The sequence below is a fragment of the Schistocerca serialis genome, chromosome 7, assembly GCF_023864345.2.
Source record: "Schistocerca serialis cubense isolate TAMUIC-IGC-003099 chromosome 7, iqSchSeri2.2, whole genome shotgun sequence".
NCBI lineage: Eukaryota > Metazoa > Arthropoda > Insecta > Orthoptera > Acrididae > Schistocerca > Schistocerca serialis.
Window position 1 is genome coordinate 92,311,240 of NC_064644.1, and position 27,830 is coordinate 92,339,069.

General features: G+C 46.5%; 1 protein-coding gene across 1 annotated transcript in view; it reads right to left on the reverse strand.

Annotated features, from left to right (window-relative positions):
• Positions 1-27,830, reverse strand: part of LOC126412164 (feline leukemia virus subgroup C receptor-related protein 2) — a 755,677-nt gene that overhangs the window by 209,772 nt on the left and 518,075 nt on the right. The window contains exon 3 of the mRNA XM_050081631.1: positions 8,254-8,398. Within this exon, the coding sequence (XP_049937588.1) occupies positions 8,254-8,398 (145 nt within the window). The remainder of the gene's footprint in view (positions 1-8,253; positions 8,399-27,830) is intronic.

A 27,830-nucleotide genomic window follows, 5' to 3' on the forward strand; every position in this document is an offset into this window, starting at 1 on the left:
AAACGTCGAGAGGCAGCACATTTATACAGAAACAAGTATCCTCACAGACACCAACCACATCACACTACATGTCAAGCCCTTTCTGGGAGTATGTGAGACGATGGGTCACTTGAGACAGACGAAGTTGCAGGGCGTTGTCGAACCGTGCGTACACTAGATTTGGAGGGTCGGGTTGTACAGGATACTAAGGCGAACCCTTGTACAACCTCCAGGTAAGTGGCTGTCAACATTGTGCAAGTCAACGTACTATTATATGTATCCAACATGACAACCGCTACTGTCCCATATCACCTGCAACGAATGCAAGGGTTGTCAAAGAGGATTTCGCTCTGCACGAAATATTCTCTCCCAGGACGATTTGTTGTCGTTACACGAACACCGTCCATTTCCGGTACGTTTTCATAGGACCTTCTTTCTTCCATCTCCACCCAGGAATCCGTCCCTGCACTTTGTCGGTTTTATTACTGTTCACTCTGTATTTTATTTGCTTACTCTGTTAACTGCCTCAAGATGTCTACGACTGCTAACCTTCTAGACTTTGCATGCTACGATACTGCTTGTAATAGTTGATAGCCTACTATTACGTACATTTTTTCATAAATACGCACATTTCATCTTTTTAAATCACTCTGAAGATGACCATAATGATTGAAACCGAGAACTGAATAAACAAATATTTGCGATCAGAGACTGTTTTAGTATTTACGGAGTTTTGTTATTAGGTATCTCAAAGAGAATACAGTCCTCCATATCAAGCAGCAAGGATACCAAAAGCAAGGATACCAAAAGCAAGGATACCAAAAGCAAGGATACCAAAAGCAAGGATACCAAAAGCAAGGATACCAAAAGCAAGGATCATGTGCAAGCCGACTCATACTTTTGTCACATGGCATCCGGAAAGTCAAGGAATCAAGACCGTCTGTTAGATGCAGTACTGCTTCGTCTCCAAAAGCAGTTGACTCAGTACCAAACCTACGCATGCTATTGAAAATACCATCGTTCGAGGTATTGTGCGAAATTTTTGACTGGATGGAGGATTTATTGGTGAGGAGAGCTTAGCATATATCTTGGATGGAGAATCAGCTTCAGATGTAGAAATCTTCAGGTATACCCCAGGGAAATATGATGGAACTCTTGCTGTTCAGCCGGCCGGAGTGGCCGAGCGGTTCTAGGCGCTTCAGTCTGGAACTGCGCGACCGCTACGGTCGCAGGTTCGAATCCTGCCTCGGGCGTGGATGTGTTTGACGTCCTTAGGTGAGTTAGGTTTAAGTAGTTCTAAGTTATAGGGGACTGATGACCTCAGCTGTTGAGTCCCATAGTGCTCAGAGCCATTTGAACCATCTTGCTGTTGATGCCGTATATTAATTACCTTGCAAACAACATCAACACTAACTTCAGACTTTCTGCAGATGACGCAGTTACCCTTAATGAAGTGCTGTCTTGAAAAAGCTCCATAAATATCTTGTCCTATCTCAGTCAGATCTCAAGTGGTGCAATGATGGCAACTCGAGTCATATGATTAGAAATGTGAGCCTTATAGTGGAACGCAAGTGAGGAGGCGGGTGTGAGACGCATTCTGCACTGAGAAGTACGCAGAATGCTATGCGGCGTTGCCAGTTTCCATGCGCCAAAACTGTGGAGTACCCTGATAACTGGCAACACTGGGGTGAGCTCCACATTGGGCCCTGTTGTTCTTCTGATTCTTTCTAGAGGAATTTACGTGGTCCAGTTACGTTACTGTGGCCACCACCCATGTTCAACGTCAATGTGGCGCAATAACCACTCAGAGGCAAAAGGTGGCAGCACTAGCAGTGGAGGGTACATAAAGCATATCGGGCGGGACGCGGAAAACAGTGACGTCGCTGTCGTAATGCGTAAACAGAAAGATGTCCAAAAAGGCATAATCATCAGTTTCCGGGCGAAGGGTGGAAGCATTTCCGAAACCGTTACGTCTGTAAGCTGTTGGTGTGCCACCATGGTTAAAGTACACCGTGCATGGCTAAATGGCGATCCAAAACTCCCACCGAGGCAACTGTGGTGCAATATGGGCTATAATGACGTGTGAACGAGGGCAGCGGGGATGTGTACGGATGAACAGATGTGCAACTATAGAGCAACTGGCCACACAGGTGAAACAAGGGGCTTCAAACAGTGCCTCTTCAATGGCCGTTCGGCGAAGTTTTCAATGTATGGGCTTCTGCAGCAGGCGGCTGGTTCATGAGCCGATGCTAACTACTGTTCATCGTCGATGAAGGCTGGCATTTGCACATGAGTACCGCAAGTGAACGTCAACTGAGTGTCGACAGGTGTCCTTTTCAGATGAATCACGTTTTATGCTCCATCGGACACATTGCCATTGGAGTGTACAGCCCTGCGACAATAGTCGGAAGTGTCCAGGTCAGAGGAGGGAGCGCACTGGTATGGGGAATGTTTTTGTGGAATTCTCTGGGCGATATCTTCATTCCAAAAGGCACAACGGATCAGCGGAAGTATGCATCCATCCCTGGATACCATGTGCATCCCTACAGTCAGTTTCTTGCTCCTCGACATGACGGTAACTCCCAGCAGGAAAATTCAACGTGTCAGTCACCTCACAGTGTACAGGCGTTCTTCGAAGAGCACCAGATTGAGTTTATCGTAGCTCCTAGTCCCTGGATTCGAGCTCATTCGAGAATCTGTGGACCACTTCGATCGGGATGTACGCATTAGATGAGAAACCCAGGGCATCTGGTCATTGCACTGGAGTCGGCATGGCTCCACATGCCAGTCGGCACCTTTCAGAAAGTCACCGACACTCTTCCTGCACGCCTCGCAGTGGTCCGCACTGCAGAAGGTGGTCATTCAAGGTTTTAACATGAGGTCACATGTGGTCTGGTCCGTGTATATCCTCAGGAAATTATACTCGTCGCTTCTTGACATAATACTTTAAGTGTACGCTTTATGCGACCTGTAATGAATATTACAGTGGCTTAGTACCTTGACCATGTGAATAGTTTGGGTATGCTGCTGTTGCAGTGAGCATGTTTGCAAATAAAATAGGTATGGTAGAGAAATTAAACACAAGCAAATGCGAGGGTTATTCGGAAAGTAAGGAACGATCGGTCGCGAAATGGAAAATACAGTGAAATACCTATGAAGCTTTGCACAGATGCGTTGGGCGCTGTGTCTAGTACGCCCATCGATCGCATCATGTCGCTCTTTTCAGTTCAGAGCTCACAGTGAGAACGTAAAGATGGCTAGAAATTAGCGTCTCCTTCCAAGTACGAGGGCCTGGCGAAAGATTTCGCCTGAAGCTATGCAATTCACATAACGTAACTGTCATGCGGCTCGTTCTACATGACAATTCTTGGCCGCATTCTGCAGGGGCAATGAAGATGTTCCTGCAGCGTTTTCGATGGGAGGTGTTTGATCACCCACAATATAGCCCGTAATTGGCTACCCCTGAAGTTCATCTTTGCTGAAATGAACTGCTGGCTATGAAGATAATACAGGGCGAGTCAAAAGTCCTTGGACACCTCCATAAGTTGGAAGATTAAAGGGAAAATTGAAATGTGATGATGGGAACATAGATTTGATGTGGGCCGCAACTTTTGGAGTGAATTTCATTCATGGCCGCCATCTTGATATCCGCCATTTTGGATTCAAGTCTTTTTCTTTAATGGGAATGGGGAGAGTATGACGCATCAAATAACACTCGCTTGAGCTCTGTAATTTAGTGGTGTAATTTGTTTTTGTCTATCTTGTACAGTTTAGAGGTTATTAATGTTCAAAGTTGTTGACGTGTTAGATCCATTTTAGATCACCTGGATCAAAGAGAGACATGAGTCGGTGTCAAGGTAACTTTGAACAGTAATAACTTCTAAACTGTTCAAGATAGGCAAAAACAAATTACACCACTCAATTCCAGAGTGCATGCGAGTGTTATTTGATGTGTCACACACACCCCTTCCCATTAAAAAAAAAAAAGACTTCAAACCAAAATGGCAGATTTCAAGATGGCGGCCATGAATGACATTCACTCCAAAAGTTGTGGCCTATGTCAAGCTTATGTTACTATTGAGAGGCACCCACATGCCTTGCTCATACTGTGGCATCAAGCAGTCAGGCCTGCAAGATGAGTGGTCTGCCAAGCGAGTGGATTCATTCTTATTTATCGAGTAACATGAACTCTAGTACTCACAATTAAGTTACAAGTTATTCTCCTGTTTGAATATTACACAACGGGTACGGAAACGCATATCTGACTATTAGTAATTTACATAACTTTGACTGTTCACTGCGCACTGACAGTACCACATTTTCTTTCTTATTTAACGACTTTGATCAACATATGGCCATCGCGCTGAATATGAATGGCGCACACATTATAAATTCTGGGTATCGTGACAACATACTATTCGAAGGAAAAGGCCACCAATCTTTTTCTTTTCACTATCTTATTTATTCCGATAAATTCTATAACCTAAACACACAAATTCTATAACCTACAACAACAACACATGAGAAATTCCGCCCAGTGGGCATGGCTTTATATTGGTGATTATCTTATGGTCTCGTAATTATTTAACGATACAGTGCACTTTCTGGATAGGATGGTGGATTTTTCTCTATATCTCACACTTCGACTCACACCCATCATAACGAAAATTTCCTCCAGACCGAGCGGTACAAAAAGGAACATGCATAACCCACCGCCTCTGAACCTATCTTGCTACTCTCCCATGCAAACCACACATACTTAAATTACATGAAATACACCACACTGGCAACATGTAATACAACAAAAGGAATAGTCACAACGTTACAATTACATCACTTTCAGCTTTCCCACTTCAATTAGTATTCATCCCAGTTTCAAACGAGACTGCCCCACTTCGTAACTTTTATTTCCTACTATGAACTCTGGAGGATATATGCGCGTCTTCCTGTGCAATGCAAGCCAAGTGGCGTTGCTGGATAGACGGCTGACTCATCTTGCTTCACTCTCAGAGTATTATAGTTTGAATCAAGCGTCACATGGGAACATAACACGCAAAGTAATATTAAGAACATATTCATCACACACGCGAGTCCTCAACTGATACCATGGACGAGTACTTCTCTTTATCCTTTGTCTCATACACAGATTGAGACCCACACAGTACTCACCATGTGGAAGTACTCGTCTCTAATTTCAAGTCCTGCACATGCTATTTCTTAAATATTTCCAACTTATAGTACACACACTAATAATTCAGCTTAACTTAAGCACTCGGAAGTATTTCAACTTATTGCTACACGTGGTTTCATTGTGACCGTTGGTCAATTCCGAAGATTACTACGATCCCCTTAATATTACCTGCCTGACATTTAATTCTCCCCACCAAAGTTCCTGAAATAGAGAAATTATTATTATAAACTATTTCACATGCATATTACGTCTCCACACACCTAAGACAGGCCTTACCAACACTAGATCCAGCGGCAGAGTGCCGAAACATGGCCGTTCTTCAGGTCATCTCGCACCTCTGTCGTGGTGGGGGAAGACCATGCTACCCATTGGTCAGCCACATTTCAGGCGCTCAAAGCTCCAGTAAATTTCATCTCTTTGGTTCCACCACAGGTGACCAAAAGATCGTCTCAAAGATGATCATATATTCACATTCACTTTCTGCGGTCAGCAGACGACCATACATTCATTCATTTCACAGATCTCACCAAACTGGATGTAGGGATTTATTTTGTGGAAGTGCACATGTGATCAATTAAATAAATAAATTGTCATTCTTTCCCACGCTGGTATCCGGCTTCGTTGTATTAATTGAAATTGAATTATTATTTAAAAAAATATGTTGTACTGACAAGAATAACGAAGAATGTTGTACCTATTTTCAATGTCGGGCGGTACTGTACCCTTTCACTATCATCACATTTCAATTTTCCCTTTAATCTTCCAACTTACGAAGGTGTCCAAGGACTTTTGACTCGCCCTGTATTTTGACACAGACAACGAGCTGCAGTCCAGAGTAGAAAATTGTCGAAAAGCACTGGCGGCTGTCGTCTATAACAAGGGAATTGAAAAGTTGGTACAACGCTACGACAGATGTCTCAGTCTGAGCTGCGACTGTGCTGAGAAGTAGCTGCAAGGTGTAGCTAACCATTGTAAATAAAACAGTTTTGATTTTCACTGTGGTTTCCATTTCGCGATCTATCGTTCCTTACTTTCCGAATAACCCTCGCATGTATACGGGAAACGAATGTACAGGCTGCATGTACACAAGACCTTGCACGACAACAGAAGACCACAACATAAAATGATCTCATGCGACACAGCACAGAAAGCAAACCCACTCACAAAACAAAGTGCCTCATACGCACCTGTAACACTAAAATATCGCGCAGAATAGGAAACATTTGAAAGAAATGGGAACTTAAAATGGGATACAGAACAGACAGCACACCATAGTAAAAACTCGGAAAACAGAAAACACTGGACCCATGCTGAACAGATTAGGCATATATGAACTTACATGCAACTCTTGTCAGTCACCATAAACAGGGCACATGTACAGGAACTTTAAGACAAGCTCCCATGGCACATTTGCTGGCCACCGAATAGCCCACAACCAAAACTGGGCAAACATACAGGAACTTTGAAACAAGATAAAAACGTAAAGCCTTGTTTACACGACAACACTAGGTCGCAGGCAACTACGCTACCGGCCACTGCGCATGCGCGCAGCGCGTTTGCGCAACTCGTTGGTGAAACTAAACACTTTCGGCGTGTTTCAACTTTGGCGACACTAGTTGCATGAGTTTTGAGGTTGTGTGTGTTCGTAGAGTGTAGAAAAACTGGAATATGAAGTGGTCGCTTTTTGGATATCTATGCTTTGCATCGGTGTTAGTGGGATTTCAGTGATGCTGATTACAAAAATAAGCAGCGTATTGCTGCCGCTGTCACCATCATGTGCGATCATAACATAGGTGGTTTGACAATATCTGAGCTGCAGGACAAAATTGAGTTAACAGCACATATACAACTGAATTAAGAAAAATACAAGCAAGTGCAGTTCCAGCTATGCCAGTTCTCTGGTGTACAAGACTAAAATCCCATCGTTCGAATTGGCCAACTTTTTGTTAAGGAATACTGTTGACAGGAGGGAAAGCTATACAGATTCAATAAGCTGCATTCTTTATTCAATATTCATCTATTTAAAACGTCGCTGCAGTGCTTCCCATTCACACATGTTTGAATTTTGCAATATTGCCACTGTACAGATCTATCTTCAAGAGAGTAGTTGCAAACCATATTCTTCTTAATGCGGCCTGCTTCGAATAATTATTGTTGCTAATTTTAATGTTAATAATTATTGGTGTAAATGCAAAAGGGTCATTACCAACTAAAAGTGTATCTTATAGCATGCCCAGTGTTCTCGATTGTAATGCACGCAATATGATATGTAATTTCAGTTCTGGCGACAGTGCTTCATGCATTACAGTACCTTTATTCCTTATGGCATAATTTACTCTATTTAGAAGAAACGTGAACAGTCTGGTGACATTCTAAGGTAATTAAAAGAACTTCTCGGATCATCCGTTATAAATTATTTCAGCAACGATGCTGAGCAACCAAGCTGACGTCTTTTCTTCATCCAGTCACGAATCGAAACACGTTTCTTATTTTTTTTTCTTATGCAACGATTCCACGCAACAAACTTTAACTCCATCACAACTCGTGCGACGTGCAGCTACCAAAATTTTTATTTCAGACACGACTCAGGGACCCACAAAACGACGAAACTGAAGTGTATACTGGTGTCGCCGTGTCTACAGTCATATATGAAGGACTTATTTCAATAGTGGTACAAGTCCATTTTTGTTCATTTTTAGACTCAGAGTCCTAAAGTTAAATGAGCGCTGAAAAATCGGCAATTGAGATACCAGAGATATTCAAGCATATGGCTTCTTGCTAGAGATGAACCTTTCTTTCTATTTGTTTGGATCATTAATTTCAGAAGCATTATAGGCAGAAAAGTGGAGGTAATGGACTTGTACCACTATTGAATAAGCCCTTCACATGAAACGACTTGCGTGCAAATCATTCCACGCAACGAATGGCGCAACCCAATGTCGTCGTGTAAACTAGGCTTAAAAGATGTAAGAAGTAACAGCTCCCACAGCACACTTGCTGACGGCCTAATAGCCCACAACCCCCACTCCTACGAAGCTGGGGTCCCGAGTTCGAGGCGTGCACTGGGAGAGGGACGTACTCACGCGCAACGACGACGAGGAGCAGCACGGTGCAGAAGCCGGCCATCAGGTAGAACATGAGCGCGAACTCGCTCCCGCTCGCCTCCATGTCGCCCTCGTGGTACTTGACGATCAGCGGCGGCAGCAGGAACCCCAGAGCCACGCCCAGCTGCAACCACAAGCCACATTTCTGCTGAGGCCGGCGGCTGTCAGGCGACGGACGCTGCGTGCCGTTTACACACGAAATTACACAAACGTACAGCGTGTCCATAAACTACCTGAACAACAATAGGCTTCAATAATTATAAAACTATACTGCCGGTTGGATATCTACAGCGATGAGCCAAAACGGTATGACCACCTTCTTAATACCTCCTTAATACACTACTGGCCATTAACATTGCTACACCACAAAGATGACGTGCTAAAGGCGCGAAATTTAACCGATAGGAAGAAGATGCTGTGATATGCTTTTCAGAGCATTCCTGCAAGGCTGGTGCCGGTGGCGACACCTACAACGTACTGACATGAGGAAAGTTTCCAACCGATTTCTCATACACAAACGGCAGTTGACCGGCGTTGCCTGATGAAACGTTGTTGTGATGTCTCGTGTAAGGAGGAGAAAAGCGTACCTTCACGTTTCCGACTTTGATAAAGGTCTGACTGTGGCCTACCGCGATTGCGGTTTATCGTATCGCGACATTGCTGCTCTCGTTGGTCAAGATCCAATGACTGTTAGCAGAATATGGAATCGGTGGCTTCAGGAGGGTAATACGGAACGCCGTGCTGGATCCCAACGGCCTCGTATCACTAGCAGTCGAGATGACAGGCATCTTATCCGGTTTGCTGTAACGGATCGTGCAGCCTCGTCTCGATCCCAGAGTCAGGAGATGGGGACGTTTGCAAAGCAACAACCATCTGCACGAACAGTTCGACGACGTTTGCAGCTGCATGGACTATCTGCTCGGAGACCATGGCTGCGGTTACCCTTGACGCTGCATCACAGACAGGAGCGCCTGCGACGGTGTACTCAACGACGAACCTGGGTGCACGAATGGCAAAACGTCATTTTTTCGGATGAATCCAGGTTCTGTTTACAGCATCATGCTGGTTGCATCCGTGTTTGGCGACATCGCGGTGAACGCACATTTGAAGCGTGTATTCGTCATCGCCATACTGGCCTATCACCCGGCGTGATGGTATGGGGTGCCATTCGTTACACGTCTCGGTCACCTCTTGTTCGCATTGACGGCACTTTGAACAGTGGACGTTACATTTCAGATGTGTTACGACCCGTGGCTCTACCCTTCATTCGATCCCTGCGACACCCTACATTTCAGCAGGATAATGCACGACCGCATGTTGCAGGTCCTGTACGAGATACAGAAAACGTTCGACTTATGCACTGGCCAGCACATTCTCCAGATCTCTCACCAACTGAAAACGTCTGGTCAATGGTGGCCGAGCAGCTGGCTCGTCACAATACGCCAGTCACTACTCCTGATGAACTGTGGTGATATCGTGTTGAAGCTGCATTGACAGCTGTACCTGTACACGCCAGCCAAACTCTGTTTGACTCAATGCCCACGCGTATCAAGTCCGTTATTACGGTCAGAGGTGGTTGTTCTGGGTAATGATTTCTCAGGATCTATGCACCCAAATTGCGTGAAAATGTAATCCCATATCAGTTCTAGTATAATATATGTGTCCAATGAATACCCGTTTATCATCTGCATTTCTTCTTGATGTAGTAATTTTAATGGCCAGTAATGTAGCTTATATGTCCGTCTTTGGAACGAAATACGTCGCTGATTCTGCGTATCAGGCATTCGAGGTTTGTAGAGGTACGTGGCATTTGATGTCTACGCGCATATCATGTAATTCGCGTAAATAACGGGTCGCCGATTTGCGTACACGACGATGACACCCGCTCCCGACCCGGATGGGTTCCATAGGATTTACATCAGGAGAATTTGGTCGCCGAGAAATGAACGTCAATTCACTGTAACGCTCTTCAAAACCACTGTAGCACGGTCCTGGGTCCGAGACACGGTCAATTATACCGCACAAAGATGACACCGCTATCGGGGAAGCCATCAAGCACGAAGGGATGCAAGTGCTTCGCAGGTGTCAGCACGTCATCGATTACTGCCACAAGTGTTGTGGAAGCGCAGGAGAATGTCTCTCAGAGCATAATACTGCTCCCCCAGCCTGCATCCGAGGCGCGCTGGACATTTCGAACCGCCGTTCACCTCGATGACGACGTTTGTGGCGACGACCATCGATCTAGTGTAGCTAAAATCTGGTTCACCTGAAGAGCTGACGGGTTTCGACTGATCGATGGTCGATTCCCGATGGTCCCGTGCCCACTGCTGCCGTAATTGACGATGTAATTGGGTGAACATGTGAACACGTAGGGGGTGGGGTGCTGCGGAGCACCATGTTCAACAATGTACGATGAACGGCGTGCTCGAAACACGCATCAGCATTGTGCTCTTTCGACAGAGATGCCGCAGGTCACCATCTATCCTACTTTGCAGAGCAAACAAGCCTCCGAACCCCACGTTCTGTGAAGAGTCGTGGACGTCCAATTATATTGCGCCTATTGGTAGTTTCACTATCTTACGTCTTTTCGCAGCTGCTCACGACAGTAACACGTGAACATTCGTCCAGCTTCGCCGTTTTCGTGATACTCATTCTTAGGCTCTGCGTAATAATAATATGCCCTTTGTCGAAGTCGTTTATTTCAATGGATTTCCCCATTTGCAGCTCATATCTTCGCTACGGTGATCCCTGTCCCTGTATGCGCGGCTTGCATACTTTTGCTACCGCGTCACGTGCCCGCAACACCACCAGTCGGGGTCCAACGCCGCGGTGGGCAGTGGTCACAATGTTTTGGCTGATCGATGTAGTTAAAGTGCAGGTACTCACGGGGTCCAGTGCGGGCTGTAATTACCGTATGGCAGTGAAACTTTGTAGACATGCTAATGCGGTAACGTGAAAACTATTTACGGTGAAAAAAACTAGTTCCTTTTTTGGCCATCAGGTGCAAATCTGGTGCTGTAAACTGTTTGTATGTTGAAACTTCCTGGCAGATTAAAACTGTGTGCCCGACCGAGACTCGAACCCGGGACCTTTGCCTTTCGCGGGCAAGTGCTCTACCAACTGAGCTACCGAAGCACGACTCACGCCCGGTACTCACAGCTTTACTTCTGCCAGTACCTCGTTTCCTACCTTCCAAACTTTGCAGAAGCTCTCCTGCGAACCTAGCAGAACTAGCACTCCTGAAAGAAAGGATATTGCGGAGACATGGCTTGGCGACAGCCTGGGGGATGTTTCCAGAATGAGATTTTCACTCTGCAGCGGAGTGTGCGCTGATATGAAACTTCCTGGCAGATTAAAACTATGTGCCCGACCGAGACTCGAACTCGGGACCTTTGCGTTTCGCGGGCAAGTGCTCTACCAACTGAGCTACCGAAGCACGACTCACGCCCGGTACTCACAGCTTTACTTCTGCCAGTACCTCGTCTCCTACCTTCCAAACTTTGCAGAAGCTCTCCTGCGAACCTAGCAGAACTAGCACTCCTGAAAGAAAGGATATTGCGGAGACATGGCTTGGCCACAGCCTGGGGGATGTTTCCAGAATGATATTTTCACTCTGCAGCGGAGTGTGCGCTGATATGAAACTTCCTGGCAGATTAAAACTGTGTGCCCGACCGAGACTCGAACTCGGGACCTTTGGCTTTCGCGGGCAAGTGCTCTACCAACTGAGCTACCGAAGCACGACTCACGCCCGGTACTCACAGCTTTACTTCTGCCAGTACCTCGTCTCCTACCTTCCAAACTTTGCAGAAGCTCTCCTGCGAACCTAGCAGAACTAGCAATCCTGAAAGAAAGGATATTGCGGAGACATGGCTTGGCCACAGCCTGGGGGATGTTTCCAGAATGAGATTTTCACTCTGCAGCGGAGTGTGCGCTGATATGAAACTTCCTGGCAGATTAAAACTGTGTGCCCGACCGAGACTCGAACTCGGGACCTTTGCCTTTCGCGGGCAAGTGCTCTACCAACTGAGCTACCGAAGCACGACTCACGCCCGGTACTCACAGCTTTACTTATGGCAGTACCTCGTCTCCTACCTTCCAAACTTTGCAGAAGCTCTCCTGCGAACCTAGCAGAACTAGCACTCCTGAAAGAAAGGATATTGCGGAGACATGGCTTGGCCACAGCCTGGGGGATGTTTCCAGAATGAGATTTTCACTCTGCAGCGGAGTGTGCGCTGATATGAAACTTCCTGGCAGATTAAAACTATGTGCCCGACCGAGACTCGAACTCGGGACCTTTGCCTTTCGCGGGCAAGTGCTCTACCAACTGAGCTACCGAAGCACGACTCACGCCCGGTACTCACAGCTTTACTTCTGCCAGTACCTCGTCTCCTACCTTCCAAACTTTGCAGAAGCTCTCCTGCGAACCTAGCAGAACTAGCAATCCTGAAAGAAAGGATATTGCGGAGACATGGCTTGGCCACAGCCTGGGGGATGTTTCCAGAATGCGATTTTCACTCTGCAGCGGAGTGTGCGCTGATATGAAACTTCCTGGCAGATTAAAACTATGTGCCCGACCGAGACTCGAACTCCGGACCTTTGCCTTTCGCGGGCAAGTGCTCTACCAACTGAGCTACCGAAGCACGACTCACGCCCGGTACTCACAGCTTTACTTCTGCCAGTACCTCGTTTCCTACCTTCCAAACTTTGCAGAAGCTCTCCTGCGAACCTAGCAGAACTAGCACTCCTGAAAGAAAGGATATTGCGGAGACATGGCTTGGCCACAGCCTGGGGGATGTTTCCAGAATGAGATTTTCACTCTGCAGCGGAGTGTGCGCTGATATGAAACTTCCTGGCAGATTAAAACTATGTGCCCGACCGAGACTCGAACTCGGGACCTTTGCCTTTTGGGGGCAAGTGCTCTACCAACTGAACTACCGAAGCACGACTGAGACTCTAACTCGGGACGTTTGCCTTTCGCGGGCAAGTGCTCTACCAACTGAGCCCGAGTTCGAGTCTCGGTCGGGCACATAGTTTTAATCTGCCAGGAAGTTTCATATCAGCGCACACTCCGCTGCAGAGTGAAAATCTCATTCTGGAAACATCCCCCAGGCTGTGGCCAAGCCATGTCTCCGCAATATCCTTTCTTTCAGGAGTGCTAGTTCTGCTAGGTTCGCAGGAGAGCTTCTGCAAATTTTGGAAGGTAGGAAACGAGGTACTGGCAGAAGTAAAGCTGTGAGTACCGGGCGTGAGTCGTGCTTCGGTAGCTCAGTTGGTAGAGCACTTGCCCGCGAAAGGCAAAGGTCCCGAGTTCGAGTCTCGGTCGCGCACATAGTTTTAATCTGCCAGGAAGTTTCATATCAGCGCACACTCCGCTGCAGAGTGAAAATCTCATTCTGTTTGTATGTTGTTGTGAGACTCTCGCTGTCATATTAAAATCCACAACGTGAGTGAACAGTATGGCTATCGAGAAGACGGTGGAAATAACTCGGATTTGATAAAAAATGAGTTCGCCACAGGTGAAATCTCACTGCGTAGCTGGTTGACAGAGACGAAGTCTGATACCCGAGTGAAATGAAATTTTTGGACACAGTACGGAATGAAACTACAGTCCCGACCGCCTGTTCGGGGTTGGCATATGTCGTTTATGGAAACAGATAGTGCCCTCCGCACGCAGTTGGCAGGTCGTTCATGTGTTTCGGAAGTCAACGAGCGCAAATTTTCAAGAACAGAACAGTTTATACAGCTGCCAGAGACTTGGAAATGCCACGATCAGTATTGTACAAGCCTTGCATAAAAGGTTACGCCTTAATGTCAACAAGCTGCCTCTGCTTCAAGCACTAAAGCCGATAAATATAAACATTTTGCTGTAGATATACACGGTCCAGTGTCATTTATATGACGACCTCTCGAAAGCCTAAGTAACACCTTTTGCAGGGCAGACGTGCAGGAAGACAGTCAATGAGGTTCTTGAAGGTACCAACAGGGATAGGGAACCATGCCGCCTCCATTGCCGTGGCCAGCTGCAGTAGGTTTCTCTGCTGAGGACCCATGGTACGAACAGTCCGAATAAGGTGGTCCCAAACGTTCTCGATTGCATTTAAATACGTTAGTTTGGTGGCCACGAGAGCACTATAAACTCATCCTGGTGCTTTTCGAACCACACATTTACACCGTGAGCTGTGTGGCATGTTACTTCACCCTGATGGTAGATGCCATGCCGAGGTAAAAGCAAACTGCATGTAGGGGTGGCCATAGTCCCCAAGGATAGATGCGTTCCTGTATTGATCCAATGTGCCTTCCAGAATGAAGAGATCACCCAGGGAATGCTAAGAAAACATTCCCCAGACCGTAACGCTCCCTCCTCCGGCCTGGACTCTCCTGCTGATTATTGCAGGGCCGTACATGCCAACGGCCATCTGTCGCATGGAGTATAAAACGTGATGCATCTGAAAAGGCCAAATGTCGGTAGTCAGTAGACGTACCTTTGTGGCATTGGTATGCGAATTCCAGCCTTCATCCCCGATGACCAGCAGTCAGCATGGATGCTTGAACCAGGCGTCTGCTGTGGAGGCCTACACGCAGCAACGTTCGGTAACAGTCGTTGAGGAAACACTGTTCGTAGACCCTTGTGCCATCTGGGAGGTCAGCTGCTTATCTATGAGTTGTGCTGCAACCCAGTTTGGTCGGCGCCGCTTTTGGGCAGCGCCATTTTGCCGTGCGTAGTGTACTTTAATCATTGCAGCACGTATATTGTTTACGGTCTCAGGCGTTTCGGAAATGCTTCCACCGTTGGCCCGAGAGCCAATTATCATGCCCTTTTGGACTTCAGGTAGATCGCTCCGTTTCCGCATTGTAACAAGAAGTGGACTGTTTTCCGCATCCTCCGACACACTCACTTTAAATACCGTCGACTGCTAGTGCTGCCATTTGCCATCTGTGAGTCGTTATTGCAAGTTGACTTCGAACATAGGCGGTGGTCATATTTATGTGACTGGACTGGACACTGACTGACTTTTGAGGAAGATTTGGTTCTCTGATGAGTAAATTTTTTTCATTTACCCGCAGACTGAATCGTCATACCGTCCGTATCTGGGGATGAGATCGTCTTATAATTTCATATGAAACGGAAAGCAGCAGTCCAAAGATCAGTGTCTGGTCCAGACTTATGTACAGTTGCATCTTTGGCCCACTCTTTTCACGAGTTTATCGAGAGCATTATCTTTGCGTGGACATATTACAAGAGTTCGATGTGCCACCATTCGAGTGCCTACAATCTGGCGTCATATTGCAGCAGTATGGAGTACCACCTCCCTGATCCTTTAATGTCTGCCAATTACCGGGTGAAAAGTTTGTTAATAGATTTATTGGCCGAGAGGGTCCGATTCCGTGGTTGCCACGATAACCTGACATCACACCACCAAATTGGTGTGAAAAGTTTGTTGATATATTTATTGGCCGAGACGGTTCGATTCCGTGGTTGCCACTATAACCTGACATCATACCACTAGATTTTTTTCCCTTTGGGATTTTGTGAGGGATCAGGTGCACCAAACAAAAGTTACAGACTTACAGAATAGGAAAACACGCAACCGCAATGCATCTCAACACGTCGCCGTGGGATTCCTGTGCTTACATGGAGAAAAATTGAATGTACATATACGTAAATACGCCACAAGCCACGGTACGGAGAGTGGCGGAGGGTACCTTGTACTGCTAGTCATTTCCTTTCATGTTCCATTCGCAAACAGAGCGAATGCCTCTAAGTCTCTGTACGAGGCCTAATTTCACCCATCTTATCTTCGTGGTTACTACGTGAAATGTACGTTGGCAGCAATATAATCTTTGACAGTCAGCTTCAAATGCCGTTCTCTAAATTTTCTCAACAGCGTTTTAGGAATATCGACTGATAATCGATCGTGCACTAGTGGTTAACACATTGACGTGTACGAGGGAGGAAAGAAAACTTTATGATTTATCTTGTCATATGTTGAATATCACTTATAAATAATCTAAAATAGTTTCGAAGTTATTAAAGTCAGAAACTGTGAAGATACTTTATAGTACCCCGAACATACACTAGGCGGTACATATTTTTGACTGGGGCTGTACTACCCGGCAATAATTTACAATAGTCGACGAAATACCAACTAGTCTTCATTCTTTCCTTCATACCTAAATTCATTCATTCATTCCTCCACGCTATTCACTTCTTTATGAAATCATTCAGTCAGTCGTTTAATCATTCAGGGCACCGATGAGCTCACTGTTTAAACGCAACAACCCTAATCATCATCATCCTCCTCCTCCTCCTCTACTGGCTCATTCATTCGTGTACTAATTCCTTCATCTACCAGTTCATTCGTCTCTTTAATCATTTATTCCTTCCTTTACATATTTATTTATTCCTTTTCTTATTTATTTATTCCTTTCTTTATCCATTTACCTAATAATTCCTTGATTTAATCATTCCAGAATGTCTAGTGCAGGCCGCACAAAATCACATTTGACCCCAACGGCTCTCCATGCCTGGAACTGTTCTAGGAACTTGTTCGACATTCAGACTAACTCAAGTCACGTTAATTTACACACACATTCGCTTTTGTCTCATTAACAAATATTTCATGGTACATCCTTCAATTTAATAATCTCAGAGTAGACCGGATACGTGTTACGGCGGCTGGAGTACGAATGACAAGAGATCACTCCTACATTTCTACGGTATCATGAACTTCATTTGAGTACATAAAATCAATCTCTAGAATTCAATCAGGATTGATGGTTTTTCTGTTATTAAAATCTGTACCCACAAACCATGCAAACGATGCATTACAGATTTCACGCCAAAACTGACCCGCCCGTATTGTCAGGGAAGCAGAGTGTCTTCGCCCCGCCCAGCTGTCGATGGATATATGCGGGAGCTGCAGACAACGGTGGGGTAGCCACGCACGAGGGGGTCTGGACATAGCCTGCCCGTGTAGAGCCCTCCAGCAGCCTGGAGCCGTTGGCCACATTCCAGCCGCCAAATCAATATTCGCCGAAAGAGCGTCCCGTCGCAGCCCCAGGGGAGAGCTGAGCTCCGCTAAGCCTGGGCCGCCACAGGTGCCCACCCACCCAGCTGGACTCGCTACAGCGGCCGCCGCCGCTGCCACCACCACCACCACCACCACCACCACCACGACACCTGACCTGACCACTGCCTGACGCTCGCTCGCTGCCCTGAGTACCGCCACCTACGCTCGCTAGCGAAAGCATGCATATACACTAAGGTGAAAAAAATAGCGATATGCAGGTATAAAGATCGCTATAGTGTCTCGTGCAGTAGGTTGAAAGGACAGTGCATTGGCGGAGCTGTCATTTGCGCTCTGGAGATTCATGCGAAAAGGTCTCTGACGTGGTTATGGCCGCACCACGGGAATTAACAGATTTTGAACGCAGAATAATAGCGCAAGCTAGACGCATGGGGCATTTCATTTCCTAAATCTTAAGGGTGAAAGATAGCGTTAATGAAGTAAGAGATCCTGGCAGGTGACACTAATTGCAAGATAACACTTGACAGGGAATGCTAAATGGAATGGTTACAAAATTTTACCCTTCTGACAGGGTACTCTAAATAGAATAGTTACGAAAATTTTTCTGACCGGGTCCGCTAAATGGAATATTTACTCTTGGCAGCTGACGCTAAAATGTATATCATCCTAGCACAGTCGTACACAATGAAATTAACACTTGGGGTGACTATATTAAAGTAATGATTTGATTGAGAAGGCAGGCAAAATTTAGTTTACTGACAGTATTTCTTTTTCCAAACACACAAAAACAAAAGAAACAAAGACATATCTAATTAAACCAAAACAGATTATTTTCGAATATCTTAAACAACTAACAGGTGGCTTGAGACCACAGTGGACAAGGATCCTGGGTGGCAAAGGTAAGTTAAATACACTTGCCCTAAAAAAAAAAAAAAATGGACAACGCGATCTTTAATTATTCTGACGCTGAGGAGACTGACTGTTCAATGTACATTAGACTATATGGGTGCAGCTGAGAGCAAGTGGCGATTGGGGTTTGTACACCAAGCCAAGGCCGGAGCAGCAGTACTTTACCCTGTTTGCTTTGTGCAGCGGTGTAACTTGCATCTGGCGAGTCACGTGCGGCAGTGGCGAGTCGTAAGACGGCACCTGTGAATCGATCGCGCCACGAAAGAAATACTGAGTGCACTATCCGAAAATTACCTCGAGCAATTAAACAGAGAACCGACTCGTGGAGATAACATCTTGGACCTTCTGATAACAAACAGACCCGAACTTTTCGACTCTAAGTGCAGAACAGGGAATCAGTGATCACAAGGCGGTTGCAGCATCCCTCAATATGGAAGTTAATAGGAATATAAAAAAAGGGAGGAAGGTTTATCTGTTTAGCAAGAGTAATAGAAGGCAGATTTCAGACTACCTAACAGATCAAAACGAAAATTTTTGTTCCGACACTGACAATGTTGAGTTTTTATGGAAAAAGTTCAAGGCAATCGTAAAATGCGTTTTAGACAGGTACTTGCCGAGTAAAACTGTGAGGGACGGGAAAAACCCACCGTGGTACAACAACAAAGTTAGGAAACTACTGCGAAAGCAAAGAGAGCTCCACTCCAAGTTTAAACGCAGCCAAAACCTCTCAGACAAACAGAAGCTAAACGATGTCAAAGTTAGCGTAAGGAGGGCTATGCGTGAAGCGTTAGTGAATTCGAAAGTAAAATTCTATGTACCGACTTGACAGAAAATCCTAGGAAGTTCTGGTCTTACGTTAAATCAGTAAGTGGCTCGAAACAGCATATCCAGACACTACGGGATGATGATGGCATTGAAACAGAGGATGACACGCGTAAAGCTGAAATACTAAACACCTTTTTCCAAAGCTGTTTCACAGAGGAAGACCGCACTGCAGTTCCTTCTCTAAATCCTCGCACAAACGGAAAAATGGCTGACATCGAAATAAGTGTCCAAGGAATAGAAAAGCAACTGGAATCACACAATAGGGGAAAGTCCACTGGACCTGACGGGATACCAATTCGATTCTACACAGAGTACGCGAAAGAACTTGCCCCCCTTCTAACAGCCGTGTACCGCAAGTCTCTAGAGGAACGGAGGGTTCCAAATGATTGGAAAAGAGCACAGATAGTCCCAGTCTTCAAGAAGGGTCGTCCAGCAGATGCGCAAAACTATAGACCTATATCTCTGACGTCGATCTGTTGTAGAATTTTAGAACATGTTTTTTGCTCGAGTATCATGTCGTTTTTGGAAACCCAGAATCTACTATGTAGGAATCAACATGGATTCCGGAAACAGCGATCGTGTGAGACCCAACTCGCGTTATTTGTTCATGAGACCCAGAAAATATTAGATACGGGCTCCCAGGTAGATGCTATTTTTCTTGACTTCCGGAAGGCGTTCGATACAGTTCCGCACTGTCGCCTGATAAAGTAAGAGCCTACGGAATATCAGACCAGCTGTGTGGCTGGATTGAAGAGTTTTTAGCAAACAGAACACAGCATGTAGTTATCAATGGAGAGACGTCTACAGACGTTAAAGTAACCTCTGGCGTGCCACAGGGGAGTGTTATGGGACCATTGCTTTTCACAATATATATAAATGACCTAGTAGATAGTGTCGGAAGTTCCATGCGGCTTTTCGCGGATGATGCTGTAGTATACAGAGAAGTTGCAGCATTAGAAAATTGTAGCGAAATGCAGGAAGATCTGCAGCGGATAGGCACTTGGTGCAGGGAGTGGCAACTGACCCTTAACATAGACAAATGTAATGTATTGCGAATACATAGAAAGAAGGATCCTTTATTGTATGATTATATGATAGCGGAACAAACACTGGTAGCAGTTACTTCTGTAAAATATCTGGGAGTATGCGTGCGGAACGATTTGAAGTGGAATGATCATATAAAATTAATTGTTGGTAAGGCGGGTACCAGGTTGAGATTCATTGGGAGAGTGCTTAGAAAATGTAGTCCATCAACAAAGGAGGTGGCTTACAAAACACTCGTTCCTATACTTGAGTATTGCTCATCAGTGTGGGATCCGTACCAGATCGGTTTGACGGAGGAGATAGAGAAGATCCAAAGAAGAGCGGCGCGTTTCGTCACAGGGTTATTTGGTAACCGTGATAGCGTTACGGAGATGTTTAATAAACTCAAGTGGCAGACTCTGCAAGAGAGGCGCTCTGCATCGCGGTGTAGCTTGCTCGCCAGGTTTCGAGAGGGTGCGTTTCTGGATGAGGTATCGAATATATTGCTTCCCCTACTTATACCTCCCGAGGAGATCACGAATGTAAAATTAGAGAGATTAGAGCGCGCACGGAGGCTTTCAGACAGTCGTTCTTCCCGCGAACGATACGCGACTGGAACAGGAAAGGGAGGTAATGACAGTGGCACGTAAAGTGCCCTCCACCACACACCGTTGGGTGGCTTGCGGAGTATAAATGTAGATGTAGATGTAGAAGAATCCCACGATCTAGCGATCAGGCAGACGGATCGCAATTTACTCCCTGCTAGAACTCTGAAATCGAGGAAGATTTCATTGTGTGACACACCCGTTCGCTGGTCGTACCAAGCACCAATTCGGCTCACTTATACGGCACAGCGCCCAAGGATGCCGAACGTCGAGACTAGTAAACCAAGTCGAATAAATGTGCCCTCGACAAACGAGTAGTCCGAGACAATTGAAGTCACACTGTCGGTACAGTGAAAACTTCCCCACAGACTCCCCAGTCTAACTTCTCGCAAGTTGAGTCAGTTTTAGGACAGGTTCCAAGTACAAACCACACCTGCGAGAGCTTCGACCAGAAGTTGCTTCCAGACCAAAGTCCAGAGCCAGAGTGCCTCGCACCTCTCCAGATAAACAAAAATTCCCATTTCTCCGCACAGTACATGAATGACAACGCCTTCCATTTCGACTTTAGCCAACCACAGAGCTTTAGAGGCGCTAAATTTCCCCTCCTGCACGCCAGCACAAACTCACGACGAACCAGCGCAACAGTTAAAGAGACGTGCGTCTCAGGAAAAAGGAATCCGCCAATTACAGACATTTCTCGGTTCTCGCGGTGGGAGCAGATGTTTTTCCCCGAAGTCGGGTCGCTTCCCACGGAAACAAGCGAACAGATACAGTCTTACAGAACTTTATCTTAATTGCCTGTGCCTTGGGGCAAGTTAGTCCTAGCTATGAGGTGTAATAAAGATTCTATCTTTAAACGTTTCCCAGACGCCAGCGTTTCCTCTACGACCAAGGCGACCCATGGAAGAGGCCCCTTTGCAGTTTCGGCGAACACGAAAACTTGTAAATTTTTATTAGGCGCGGCGCAGTCCACAATGCCCAGCTTACAACCCTAGTGTCTAGATGCGTCCCTTCAGTCCATCGCCCCCCGCCCAGCTTTTGGCTGGCGCCGATACAGGTAAGCAGACATTGTACTGCTGGAAACCCGTCTCGACTAGGGGGTGCTCTGTCGGCCCCTATGTGTCCCTGGGCCTGTCTGGCAAGATTTACCGAGGGATGGCTCGCCGCAACTTGCTTTCAACTTCCAAGCATGCCATTTCTACGAACTAAGAACCATAAAAATACCTCGTGCTTTTAGCTCCATCAATGCCACTCTCGGTTGTTAACTTTCTGGGGTCTCGCACAAGTTGCGTAACGTTGTAACAAAATCCTTACGAAAATAGGTGTGAGAGTAACTTGTCTTCTCTCAAGGGAATTCAATATTCCGAGATCCACAGAGTCAAGAGTGCGTCGAGAACACCCAATTACAGGCATTACCTGTCTCCACAGACAACGCAGTGGCTGATGATGACCTTTATGTAACGACTGAGTGGCGTTTGGGCAGAGTTGTCAGTGCTAACAGACAAGCAACATTGTGTGAAATAACAGCCGGATTCAATGTGGGACGTAGGATGAACGTAACGCTTAGGACAGAGCAGCGAAATCTGGCGTTAATGGGGTAGGTCAGCAGGCGACCGACGCGAATGCCTTTGCTATCAGGAATACATCGTCTACAGCGGCTTTCCTGGGCTCGTGACCATTCGGTTGGACCCCAGACGAATGGAAAACTGTGGCCTGGTTGGATGAGTCCCGATATCAGTTGGTAAGAGCTGACGGTAGGATTCGAGTGTGGCACAAACCCCACGAAGCCATGGACCCAAGATTTCATTAACGCACTGTTTAAGCTGGTGGTGGTTCCATAATACACTCCTGGAAATGGAAAAAAGAACACACTGACACCGGTGTGTCAGACCCACCATACTTGCTCCGGACACTGCGAGAGGGCTGTACAAGCAATGATCACACGCACGGCACAGCGGACACACCAGGAACCGCGGTGTTGGCCGTCGAATGGCGCTAGCTGCGCAGCATTTGTGCACCGCCGCCGTCAGTGTCAGCCAGTTTGCCGTGGCATACGGAGCTCCATCGCAGTCTTTAACACTGGTAGCATGCCGCGACAGCGTGGACGTGAACCGTATGTGCAGTTGACGGACTTTGAGCGAGAGCGTATAGTGGGCATGCGGGAGGCCGGGTGGACGTACCGCCGAATTGCTCAACACGTGGGGCGTGAGGTCTCCACAGTACATCGATGTTGTCGCCAGTGGTCGGCGGAAGGTGCACGTGCCCGTCGACCTGGGACCGGACCGCAACGACGCACGGATGCACGCCAAGACCGTAGGATCCTACGCAGTGCCGTAGGGGACCGCACCGCCACTTCCCAGCAAATTAGGGACACTGTTGCACCTGGGGTATCGGCGAGGACCATTCGCAACCGTCTCCATGAAGCTGGGCTACGGTCCCGCACATCGTTAGGCCGTCTTCCGCTCACGCCCCAACATCGTGCAGCCCGCCTCCAGTGGTGTCGCGACAGGCGTGAATGGAGGGACGAATGGAGACGTGTCGTCTTCAGCGATGAGAGTCGCTTCTGCCTTGGTGCCAATGATGGTCGTATGCGTGTTTGGCGCCGTGCAGGTGAGCGCCACAATCAGGACTGCATAAGACCGAGGCACACAGGGCCAACACCCGGCATCATGGTGTGGGGAGCGATCTCCTACACTGGCCGTACACCACTGGTGATCGTCGAGGGGACACTGAATAGTGCACGGTACATCCAAACCGTCATCGAACCCATCGTTCTACCATTCCTAGACCGGCAAGGGAACTTGCTGTTCCAACAGGACAATGCACGTCCGCATGTATCCCGTGCCACCCAACGTGCTCTAGAAGGTGTAAGTCAACTACCCTGGCCAGCAAGATCTTCGGATCTGACCCCCATTGAGCATGTTTGGGACTCGATGAAGCGTCGTCTCACGCGGTCTGCACGTCCAGCACGAACGCTGGTCAAACTGAGGCGCCAGGTGGAAATGGCATGGCAAGTCGTTCCACAGGACTACATCCAGCATCTCTACAATCGTCTCCATGGGAGAATAGCAGCCTGCATTGCTGCGAAAGGTGGATATACACTGTACTAGTGCCGATATTGTGCATGCTCTGTTGCCTGTGTCTATGTGCCTGTGGTTCTGTCAGTGTGATCATGTGATGTATCTGACCCCAGGAATGTGTCAATAAAGTTTCCCCTTCCTGGGACAATGAATTCACGGTGTTCTTATTTCAATTTCCAGGAGTGTAGTACAGATTGTGGTTAGGTGGAATAGACTGGCTCTCCTGGTCCAACTGAAGCGATGATTGATCGGAAATGGTTATGATCGGCTACTTGGAGACCACCTGCATCCATTCTTGTTCCCGAAGAATGATGTAATTTTTATGGATGGCAATACGCCATGCCACTGGGCCACTGTTGTCCGCGCTTGGTTTGAAGAACATTCTGGACAGTTCGAGCGAACGGTTTAGCCTAGCAGATCGCCCGACAAGAATCCCATTGAACATTTATGGGACATAATCGAGACGTCAGTTGGCACATGGAATCCTGCGCTGGCAACACTTTCGCAATTATGGACGGCTATCGAGGCAGCATAGCTTAGTATTTCCGCAGGGGGTTTCCAACGACTTGCTGAGTGCATGCCACGTCGTGTTTGCTACACTACGCCGGGCAAAAGGTGGCCCGACACCATATTAGGATATATCCGATGACTTTGTCATCTCATTATACACTGTTGTACAGAACGTAAAAACGAAAGAAACTTTCGAATCATGTGTCACTGCCAAGTAACGTAGCTCGATGGAACGTGGGCATACATGGAAAAAAACTGCAACAGTACAGCACAGTACGAAATAGTAGTTATCTGGAAGAAATACTCAAGGAGACGAAAAGAAATGCTCCTTTAATCAAGACAGTAACTACATTAAGAGGAGGTTTACTATCTTTGGCCCTAAAAAACCATGTTCTTTGAGAATTTTTTTCTCATGATATGTTATAGATGTCAATGTCAAAGTTGATCAAAATGTTTTTTGTTATTTCCTCTGCAAACTGGAATTTTTTCGACCGGAAATGTCGAAGAGCAAAGACGGAAGTGCCGTCGGAACGAAACAAAATTTGTATGTAGACCTCCACGCGCGGTATGTCACAGGTCAGCCGGCTAGTCTGAAATCAAAATTGAGTTGATGTTAGCGAAGTATATAAGATTCTTTAGGAGTTGTACCTCGCTTAAGTTATTTGGTCCATAGGAAACAAAATGGCGGCCATTTGAAAAAAAAAAAAGGGTTTTTTCATCGCTTTTTCGACTTCGTCGGCCAAGTAAAAATATGTATAGTTGATGGATCGGAATAAAAGTGGTACAACTCCAAGGCAATTTAGTTAGCTTCGTCGGAAACAAAGAATCATGCCAATTGGTTCAGTAGATTTAAAGTTACCATACCGCGCGATTAAGAAAAAAAAAAAAAAAAAGTCATCTCGAGTAAAACGCATCTGAAGTTTTGACTACATATAAATGCAATATTATGCAACGCAGTTTCAACCTGATATTCCGGGTCCATAAACTAGTCCTTCTTCTTCCTCATAGAGGGCGTTCTGCTCGATCTGGGACATCTTCCGCTGCTCCAGAGCCGCTCGTACGGCCGGTGATAAGCTGTTTTCGGCCGCTTGAATCCGGTGGTCGTCCGAATGCTTGGCGAACTGCGTCGAATAGAGTCCCAGTGTGACGTCCATCGTTGTCATGGTCTTCAGAATTGCTGAATACCCTTCGTTGAACCTGCTCACTGCCAGGAAAGTCGCAATCTCCACAGTCTTCGCACCAGAATGCAATTGCTTGGGGGCTAACTTCCAAACACACGCGTTCAATCTTTCATTTGAATTTTGTGTGTTTCCACCCAAGCACCGGTACAATAACTCGTCCTCCGAAAGAAAAAAACTGGTGCGTGAAAAAGGCCGATTTCAGGCATGTGCATTTTTTTGTTCAACCGCAAATAACAAACATTTCCGTTCCGTATTCGGGAAAACCGTTTCAGGTGTGGATTCTAAACACATTTGTGGATCCAAAAATGCAATTTTAAAAAAAAACTGATTTTTTGAACCAAAAGATAGTAAAACTCCACTTAAACTCTGCGCCATTTATGATGGTCCGGGACGTAACGAAAGAAGCTAAATGGTTGTTAATAGACTGTGCGATCACCACGAATGAAAATGGATGCTCTCCAATGTGCTCCCAAGCTGGCGACAAGGCCAGAGTGGCCAGAGAGTGGGGGACGGGTGGACGAGATGTACAGAGAGGGGAACGAGGTTGGGTTGGGTTGTTTGGGGAAGGATCCCAGACAGCGAAGTCATCGGTCTCATCGGATTAGGGAAGGATGGGGAAGGAAGTCGGCCGTGCCCTTTCAAAGGAACAATCCCGCCATTTGCCTGGAGCGATTTAGGGAAATCACGGGAAACCTAAATCAGGATGGCCGGACGCGGGATTGAACCCTCATCCTCCCGAATGCGAGTCCAGTGTGCTAATCACTGCGCCACCTCGCTCGGTGGCGACAGGGGTGGTAAGGTGTTCTTGAGGTGAGGCGCTCCATTCCTCCATCAGCGCGTTTCAAAACTGCTGGATGGTCGTTGGTGCATGTGCACCTGCTGCATTACGTTTCCCAATCGCATCCGACACGTGTTCGAGGGATTTAAGTTGGCAGAACGGGCAGGACGGTGCATTCGCTGAATATCTTCCAGCTCCAAGAGCTCTTCCAGCTGCGCAGTGCGATGTGGTCGCACATTGGAATCTACAAAAATTAAGTCCGATCCAAATGCACCCCTGTAAAGACGCACGTAAGGAAGCAGTACAGTACCACCATCATGGTGACCAGTGTGCCTGCTGTGTTCGAAGATTTGGGGGTCAATACCCCGAAGCAACATTACGATGCATTTTCGGTATGAACATACTAAAAGCCCTGCCTGGATGAGGTGTGGGGGGTAGGAGGGGGTGCGTGTAGGGCTACATTTGAAGGTCATTTTTGTACGTTGTTATTGAATAACTCTAAAACTGCCGAGTAAACGTATCCCATAAAAGTAAACTACACTGAATTTCCTATGGAAAAGGTACTATTCATTTTCTTCTCTATGACCTATAGTTTGCGGGCAAAGAGCGAGAACACATTGAAAACCTCGCGGACCGCTCCTGCACAGTAGCTTAGGTGATTTTTGTAGGGAAATTTGAAGTAATTTCCGATTTGATGGATCACAAGTGTCCTTTATCAAATTGTTCATCTCGACTTCCCCTTCACCACTGTGGTACGTTGTAAACAGTTGTCGTTTACACTGTGAAATGAAATACTGCCTGTAGACAGCTGCACAAATGTTCAGCCAGATCGAGATAGGAGACAGCCGGTGTGGCCGAGCTGTTCTAGACGCTTCAGTCTGGAACCGCGCGACCGCTACGGTCGGAGGTTCGTATCCTGCCTCGGGTATGGATGTGTGTGATGTCCTTAGGTTAGTTAGTTTTAAGTAGTTCTAAGTTCTAGGGGACTGATGACCTCATATGTTAAGTCCCATAGTGCGCAGGGCCATTTGAACCATTTCGAGATAGGATTAGAAGCGTGTAACGATTGACAGCTAGCTGTAAATGTATGTAAACACAAAAATACCTGGATATAAGAATCTGTGGGGATGTGAAATGATCACATGGGCTCAGTCGCAGTCAGAGCAGGTGCTGGAGTTCGGTTCATTGCTAAGATACTAGGACGAGACAATCAGTCAATATAGCAGTTCGGTTACAAAATAGTCGTCGACCTATCCTTGAATATTGCTGAAATGCATGTTACTCGCACCAAAAAGGACTAAGAAGGGAAGCAAGAGTGGTAACATCTATGTTCGGCCCACGTTACAGCTTTGCAGGCATGCTGAAAAAGATTAACAGGCAGACGCTTAAACATAGACGCAAAATATTCCGGTGAAATCCAGCTTACAAAGTTTCAGTTAGTATGAACAAACATAGAACGGAGAGGTTCGTGAAAGGAAGAGAGTATGGAATGGAAGGAAGACTATAGTGACGAGAATCAGCAATCATCAAAGTTCCAGCAAAATATCATTGGAAGGAAAGATTCTGGTACAAGTAAAATCCTTTACACACAACGGAAGTTTGGTGACGGAAAATCG